We start from the raw sequence: 8,901 nt of genomic DNA on the forward strand, positions 1-8,901 counted from the left end.
TGAGATGAAATGAACAGATAGTGCAGTGCAATGATGTGTGGAACAATCAAATGGTGTTGGAGCGAAACACCAAGAAGAATCGTGAGATTAGAGAAACACTGTGTGTGGCTGACTTCACATAAGCTGTGCGAGATGCATGTCCTAAAACATGCTTTTATTACTTAATCCGCATGCTGTCAGAAAAGATGGCTAGAGTTCCGGATCGGCGGGGTACGGGGCGGCAGCCCTGTGCCACACGAGCGTAGCGACGTGGCGAATAACTACGAGAGTGAATGATGAAATCATATTTTCTACTCACAGAGAGAAACCATGGCTATGCAACAACAAACACAGAGTGTGGGAGCGTGGCTGACGCCGAAGGTGGCATGGCGCGTGACCAACAGACGGACGAGGCGACGGCGAGCCAAGGGGTCGTCGTCAACGAAGTTCGTTGACCAAAGTGGATACGACAGGGAATATTTCGCGATTTGAGCGAATCAGAACGCCCATCTAGCGAGCATTTGGTGCGAGCTCTGTATGATTCACTTGTAAGATGGGCGTTGACCGTTGACAGAGTGGGTCCTTGGACCCCGACTGGCTGACCTATAGGAACGGGGCCTGGTGGCCCAGTTCCGTTACCGAAAAGGGATGAAAGTGGGCACACTTTCTCCCACATGGAAAGTACAAAGGAAGGGTGTGCACCCTTCCCAGAAGGAGCAGAGGATCTCTCTTTCTTCCTCTTCATTTCCCCGGGGGAAACGATAGCGGAGCGACAGCAGGGACGAGACAACCAACGGAGGTGAGTTGTTACTTTACTTCCTTTTACGGGAAGTCAGGGACGATAGTACGCGACAGAGGAGAGGATGCAGGCGATGCACGACAGGGCAGAGATGGGGGAGCCGGAGAGACAGACGGAGGTCTGGGTGGTATGGTCCCACGCAGCGTGGGCCCTGATCTTGGCAGAGATGCCGGAGGAGCAGAGGGGACGGTACTGTCCCGATGTGCAGATGGTGCCGCTGGAGAAGCGTTTGACGCGAGGATGGAACCGCGCGGCGTTGTTGTCCAGGATGGAGAAGATCCGATGGGAGCAGAGGCAGTTTCGTGGATACGAGGTGATTCCCTTCCTTGCCACGCCGTCCTTGTTGGACGCGTTGGAGGGTTGTCCTCACACGGTGGTTGTCCCGCAGGGGCAGCAGCTGGAGCTGTGGAGTGCGCTGACGAGTGTTCTCGTCGGGGTGGAGCCGGGTAGGTCCTCGCTTGCTTTGGCTGGCGAGGCGCAGAACGTTCTTCTGGAGCAGATGGTACAGCAGCGGGGTGCTCTGTGTCTGGTAGCGGAGCTGGTTGCCACGCGAGGTGGGTATGAGGTTTGCCTAGTGCCTGGCCGACGTCCGGAGGGGATACCTTATGTTTGTGGGCGGCAGCTTGGGTCTGCATGGAGGCTGACCGAGAAGGAGTTGGACGACTTTTTCGACACGGAGGGCGTGAGCTATGAGTGGCGGCACCCGATGATTCGAGATGCGATGCAGCGGAGAGCAGAGCAGTCGCTTGCCCGGCAGGGCTAGCGGTTATGTTCACTGGCAGTGTTCCCTTCTTCACTCGATGGTGGTGTGTGTCCCCTCTGACCTTGTGGGAGGACGGGAGTGTGTTGTCCGTTTGTGGACCGTAGCAGGTGGAGGATGCACGACAGCAGGAAGCGGTGGATAGATGTGTGGGCGGAGCTCGTTGAGCAGAAGGGATGCGGTACCTGTTGGCCTGGCGGAAGCTGGCATCGTGTGCCTGTATCGGAGGATCTGTTTTCCCTTGTAGACTGTGCAGTGATAGGATCAATACGACGGAGTGACTACGATGATGAATGGAATGAAGCAGTGAAATGAACTACAGGAAATGAGATGAGTGAACAGGTAGAACAACTAGAGGAGCGGAGTGATTGAAATGAAATGGGTTAGAGTAGAACAAAACACCAGAGAATATCGTGAGATGTGCGAAACACAATGGTTGTGGAGCTTCAAAAGTGGGGTAGTCCACTTGGCTGTGCCGATGCATGTCCTAAAACATGCTTTTATTACTTAATCCGCATGCTGTCAGAAAAGATGGCTAGAGTTCCGGATCGGCGGGGTACGGGGCGGCAGCCCTGTGCAGCTCGAGCGTAGCGACGCTGCTTAATACACGAGAGTGAATGATGAAATCATATTTTCTACTCACAGAGAGAAACCATGGCTATGCAACAACAAACACAGAGTGTGGGAGCGTGGCTGACGCCGAAGGTGGCATGGCGCGTGACCAACAGACGGACGAGGCGACGGCGAGCCAAGGGGTCGTCGTCAACGAAGTTCGTTGACCAAAGTGGATACGACAGGGAATATTTCGCGATTTGAGCGAATCAGAACGCCCATCTAGCGAGCATTTGGTGCGAGCTCTGTATGATTCACTTGTAAGATGGGCGTTGACCGTTGACGAGAGTGGGTCCTTGGACCTACCTCGCTACCCAATGAGAAGTGGGCCTGCTGGCCCAGTTCGAACACCGAAAAAGGATTAGTGTGCGTGCACACAATCCGCACATTCCTTGGAAGTACAAAGGAAGGGCTGGGGCCCTTCCAAGAACAGAGCAAAGGAGTTCTCTTTCTTCCTTCTCTTTCTCGGGGAGAAACAACAAAGGGACGACTAGCCAGGATGGCCGAACACGCGAGTATATATGCGGTGCTGGGAGCAGGCGGGGACATGCTCCTTTCGTCCAAGATGGGCTTGGAGGGGATCGAGACGGACTGTGGTCGGCGAGGACCTTTATTGACACGGCGCAGTACGACGGTGGCTTGTGAGTATTTCCGGAGGAAGACTGAACCCACTGGGTGGGTGAGTGCTGAGGTAGCAGCGGGCGCGAGAGGTGCTGTGGCATGATGGTGCTGTTCGGGAAGGACAGGGCGAGGGCGAGCTGGGTCTCGACCCTATGCAAGCGCGTGTACGATGTGGACATGTACATGCAGCCGAGAGGGCGGAAGAAGGGGCAGGCATCGACGTATGACTGGCGCCGGGTGAGGCAGGTGGATGCCGAACTCTTTAGGCGGAGCATGCAGGAAGGTGCGATGGAGGCTGTTGCCGTGCACAGGTGTGATGGGCCGCACCGGGGGTCGGCGTGCCAACCCGTGATCCTGGCGAAGGAGCGACTGCACGCGTGTGCGTTTCACCGGTTTGCCTATGGGCACCGTCTTTTTGCTAAGACGGATGGTATCCACCGGGTGGACATGGATAATTTCATCCAGCAGCAGCGATATTGTCTCGGGGATGTGCGGGACGCATCTTTTGTTCAGGTTTGGACGATGGACATGCAGGTTCATCGTGCACGCTCTGTCGAGGATGACGGTGTTTGGATCATTAGCGCGAGGCCTGCGGTGGCGGTGTCGGGTGCCGACTCCCTTGCGGTGCAGTTTACCTTCTGGCGCGCCTACCCTGGTGAGCAGTATGCGAACGCTGTGACGAGCTTGACTCGGCTATTGTACCACAGGGCGGAGTAGCTGTTCTGGGCGGGACGGCATCAAGAGGCTGACCTCTCGTCGAGGATGGAAGGGGTCTTCTGCTGCGTCGTCGCATGTGCGCGTGCGCGGTGCATTGCCTTGTCGGGTCACGAGTGTCTTTCGCCTCAGCGAGGTCTGGTGCGCAGCGTGAGAGGGATTCTCTATGGTGGATGGATCCTCTTAGTGGCTGCAGGGTAGCGGAATAGTATGAAGAGAGAGTAGAGCAGGACTGTTAGTCGTGCTATGCGAAGCAGGAGTATCGGGACGATTGGATGAAGTCATCAGTAGAACCAGGAATGGAACGAAGTGATGCAATGAAATGAATGTGTGGTGGAGAACACCAAAAGTAATCGTGAGATGCAGTAACACTGAGAAAGTGTGGCCTCAAACTAGAAGATGCGTGTCGCTAAGACATGCTTACACTACTTAATCCGCATGCTGTCGGAAAAGATGGCTAGAGTTCCGGATCCGCGGGGTACGGGGCGGCAGCCCTGTGCAGCTCGAGCGTAGCGACGCTGCTTAATACACGAGAGTGAATGATGAAATCATATTTTCTACTCACAGAGAGAAACCATGGCTATGCAACAACAAACACAGAGTGTGGGAGCGTGGCTGACGCCGAAGGTGGCATGGCGCGTGACCAACAGACGGACGAGGCGACGGCGAGCCAAGGGGTCGTCGTCAACGAAGTTCGTTGACCAAAGTGGATACGACAGGGAATAATTTGGCCTTTGGACGAATCAGAACGCCCATCTAGCGAGCATTTGGTGCGAGCTCTGTATGATTCACTTGTAAGATGGGCGTTGACCGTTGACAGAGTGGGTCCTTCGGACCTACCTGTTTGACCTATGAGGATGTGGCCTGCTGGCCACAATCCGTTACCCTTTTGGGACACCAACTGGGTCAGTTGGTTCCCACTTTCGAAGATACATAAGGGAGGGCTGGTGCCCTCCCAGAAGTTGGCGGGGGGCGACAATTCTTCTTCCTCTTTCATTCCCTGCGGGAATTCCAGCGGAGCGATACTCGGGACGAACACAACACAGGGAGGTGTTGATTTTCCTTTTCTTTTTCTCTTCTTCTTTCTCGCGATGAGCGAGACAGAGCCTCTGGAGGAGGGCTTGCTTGCGTTTCAGCGAAGCCTGTGCACGTTCTTGGACGTGGAGGAGGCGGATCTGGGTCCGCTATGTGTGTTCCCGTGGCTGGACGGCGACGGGATTGCTGCCCTGGACCGACTGAGGCAGGGAATCAGAGGGCGTGAGGCCCGGGAGGATTTAGTCGCTCTGGTGGAGCACTGTTACGACGTGAGTGAGGATGCGGCAGGCAGTGGGGAGCACTGTTACGACGTGAGTGAGGAGGGGTGTGTCCTCCTTCGGTGTTGGGCGACGAAGTACGATATACCATTGCGTGATTCCGATGCGGAGTGGAGGGGGGATCCGGAGGAGGTTGTCGGTTTCTCCTATCGGGAGACGATGCTGCGAGCCGTGGCCGGGTATGTTGTGAGCGGGGGCTCTCTAACTGGCGCGCCTATATCGTTGGGAGACCGGAGGTGGGCTGAGCAGGTCTTGTGCGCGGAGCAGGCGTGTGCGGATTGTCCGGGGGAGGACGCCGATGCGGCATGGAAACACATAGTGAGGAGGCACTTGTTCCTGGAAGACCTGGCGGATGCTAGGCTGGTCTTCGTGCTGTACAGTCTCCTTGTCGTGGCAGACCGGTTGTCGCCACGCGATGGTGTGTGGAGACCGTCCTTTGTGCAGAGTCTGGGACTCTTTACGGGCTTGGAGAAGGTGGAGGATCATTTCACGAGGGACGCGTTAGAGCAGGCACTGCGTGAACATGCTTTCGTGGAGGAGTTGCAGCTGCAGGTGCGCGAGCTGGAGGCCGAATCAGCCGGAGACGGGTGGCGGTAATCCCGCTAGTATTGTCCCGTGAGGGCTTTCTGGCGTACTTTCTGAATACCCTTTGCTGCGCGATGGGTCACTCTTGGGCCGGTAGGCTTGTGAGTACGTGGCTTCAGTCACTTACAGCGTGTGGCAGTGTCATACCTTGTGATAGTAGTTTGGGCAGTTCGATAGAGAGAGCATGCACATGGTATCGGGACGTGATTGAATCGATGTAGTAGCAGCAGGTGATGCGAAGTGTAGAATAATCAAGAACGAAGTGAATAGTGGAACACCAAGCAGTGAAGTGTGCGTTGGAGCAAAACACCAAGAAACATCGTGAGATGCGTGAAACAGTCACTTGTGTGACCTCAAATGTGCGAGATGCGTGTAAGCTCAAGCATGCTGGTGGTCTGGTACCACTAAATTCCTTAAAAAGAGGTACTTCTTTTCCGGAACCGCGGGGTACGGGGCGGCAGCCCTGTGCCACACGAGCGTAGCGACGTGGCGAATAACCACGGAAGTGAGATGATGAAATCATATTTTCTACTGCAAAGAGAAACCATGGATATGCAACAACAAACACAGAGTGTGGGAGCGTGGCTGACGCCGAAGGTGGCATGGCGCGTGACCAACAGACGGACGAGGCGACGGCGAGCCAAGGGGTCGTCGTCAACGAAGTTCGTTGACCAAAGTGGATACGACAGGGAATATTTCGTCGATTGGACGAATCACAGCCCATCTTCGCGACCATTTGTATGGGCGCTCTGTATGATTCACTTGTAAGATGGGCGTTGACCGTTGACAGAGTGGGTCCTTCGGACCTACCTGTTTGACCTATGAGAGATGGGCCTGCTGGCCCATATCGACTACCCTTTTGGGACAGGAACTGGGTCAGTTCTGGCCCCACTTGGATTTACATAAGGAGGGCGCAGCCCTCCGTTGCTGGAGAATGGGAGGGACGATCTTTCTCTTTCTTTTCATTTCCGGCGGAAACATAGGGGAACGACGACAACGGAGTGCAAACAGAGAACGGAGGCTGTTTTTTCTTTCTTTCTCGAGGATGCGCGGAGAGAAGGTCGCGCTGGGGCGCTCCCTCTTTTGGATACCATGGCGTGAGCCAAGCGACCGCTGGTTGCGGGCGGGTAGTACCGGGACGGGAGCTGAGGAAGTGAGGGCACTGAACGACCGGATCGGTAGGATGGTATGTGATGCATACCAGATGGAAGGCTGGGGAACCTGGGACAGGGCTGCGGAGGACGCGGAAGGAGCGCTGCGCGGGTGGTGCCGGGAGCACCAAATTCACATGGAGACGGAGGACATATGGAGCCAGGAAATGGCGGGGGCAGAAGTGCTGTCGAGGAAGGAGGTCTTCCACTGGGCGGTGCTCTGTTGCTATGAGAAGGATGAGACGCTGAGGAGCCTATGTCCGACTCGGGTGGAGTCGGCTTTCGAGAGCCTGGAGAGAAGGCTTGCGGTGCAGTGCAGGTTCTGTGTTGCCGGGGGCGAGTGGCGGCGGTGTCGCTGTCCCGTGGCGGTGCAGTTCAGGCGAGTAGGGAGCAGAGGCGACCTTGGGCTGTTCCAGCTGGTGTATGCGCTGTGCGCGCTTTTGATCCTGGGGGATCGGTACGGAGTTGAGTGCGAGGAGGCTTTGTGTCGCCTCGAGAGCCGTCTGTCGGACGGCGTGGGTGCAGAGGACGGTTGAGTATGCCTTGAGCTACCCGTTGTTGTGGTGGAGGCAGGGGATCTTCTGCCTCTCTCCTTCCTGTGGACCGCGGTGCATGGTACGCGACACGAGTACCGAGGGTTGCCTTATCGATCTTCTGACAGGAGATGCGGTGACGTAGTCTGGGGTGTGGAGGACCGCACTCGATCATATGACCAGGGATGGTTTTTTACAAACGTCGGTGCTGTGCACCACTTGAGTCTTGCTTGGAGGCACCAGTGCTTGCGTGGGCTTTCCCCAGGCTTCTCACTCCCATTCCCACTGGATTCAGTCTAGTGGCTGGCGCGACTCCACGATGGAATTCGTGTGCAGAACAATACAACTAGTGAATAACGTGAACGGTGGACCAAACAGGAAATGGAATGAACCAGTGATATGAACCAAACGAAATGTGATGAGCAATGCGTGAGATAACCAGCAATGAAATGAAATGAAATGAAAGGAACGGAGTGATGGATTGACTAAAAGGTGGAGCAAACCTCCAAGAATGATCGTGAGATGGTGAAACACTAGTGAAGTGGAGCTTCAAAAACTACAAGATGCGTGTCCTAAGACATGCTTTTACCCTGCTTGTGCAGATAAATTCCTTAAAAAGAGGTACTTCTTTTCCGGAACCGCGGGGTACGGGGCGGCAGCCCTGTGCCACTAGCTGCGCAGCAGCCGTGGCGAATAACTCGAAGAGACATGAAGAATGAATGCTGTTACTACTAGTAGAACATATGGCTATAACAACAACAACGCTGGAAGCTGGGAGCGTGGCTGACGCCGAAGGTGGCATGGCGCGTGACCAACAGACGGACGAGGCGACGGCGAGCCAAGGGGTCGTCGTCAACGAAGTTCGTTGACCAAAGTGGATACGACAGGGAATAATTTGGCCTTTGGACGAATCAGAACGCCCATCTAGCGAGCATTTGGTGCGAGCTCTGTATGATTCACTTGTAAGATGGGCGTTGACCGTTGACAGAGTGGAGCCTCGCTCCATCTCTTGCTACCCTATCAGAGATGGGCCTGCTGGCCCATATCTGTTACCTAAAAGGGACGAAAGTGGGCCACTTTCTCCCACATGGCAAACTACAAAGGAGGGCGGGAGCCCTCCCCAGAGAAAGCAAAGGGAGTTTCTTTTCTCTTCCTCTTTCATTCCCGGGGGGAACGACAGCGGACGCGACAACAACGGAGTGGCACAACAAAGACGGAGGAAGGTTGTTCTTTCTTTCTTCTTTTCTTTTCTTTCCGGAGGAGAAGAGCAGTGAGAGCTGCGCACTTTTTTCTATTGTCCGAAGGACAGTGGTCGTGGGAGACGATGACGAGCTGTGAGAGGCCTGGGAAGAGGCTTTGTCGTCCGGGGGACGGGGAGGAGTTGACGGAGGAGGAGCGGTGCCAGTTGGCCAGGATGGAGGGGCTGCTGAGGCGGCCCTTGGGACCCGAGTTTGTGAGTACGAGGGTGGGCAACGGAGTGCCTCAGGTGTCGTATCTGTCGAGCGGGGACGCGGTACTGCTGATGAACTTCATTTTTGGAGCTTTTGGCTGGAAGTCAGAGCTGATGAGCGAGAAGCTGGAGGTGAAGCCCGCGCAGGGCGGAGGTAAGATCGACTGCGATGTGCAGGTGGTCGTGCGTGTGACGGCGTTTAGGCCTGGTCCGAAGGAGGACCCGTTCCATGATGGATCTGGCTCTGGCAGGGGACGAGGTGTGAACCTGTCCGATGCGCTGGAGAGCGCTAGGAAGGAGGCGTCGACAGATGCGAAGAAGCGTGCTATCATGAACTTTGGATGGGCGACCGGAGGTTGCATGTATGACAAGGCCTTCACGCAG

The 8,901-nt window shown here is 55.6% G+C and overlaps 1 protein-coding gene across 1 annotated transcript; it reads left to right on the forward strand.

Moving 5' to 3' along the window:
* Positions 1-8,469: 8,469 nt before the first annotated feature.
* B0I36DRAFT_210649 (DNA repair protein Rad52/59/22) lies at positions 8,470-8,901 on the forward strand (the record flags this gene model as incomplete). Its single annotated transcript, XM_046148907.1, has 1 exon — positions 8,470-8,901. A coding segment is annotated over one exon (432 nt), but the record flags the coding sequence as incomplete, so codon positions are not given.

This window comes from Microdochium trichocladiopsis (assembly GCF_020744255.1).
Source record: "Microdochium trichocladiopsis strain MPI-CAGE-CH-0230 chromosome Unknown B0I36scaffold_2, whole genome shotgun sequence".
NCBI classification, from domain to species: Eukaryota; Fungi; Ascomycota; class Sordariomycetes; order Xylariales; family Microdochiaceae; genus Microdochium; species Microdochium trichocladiopsis.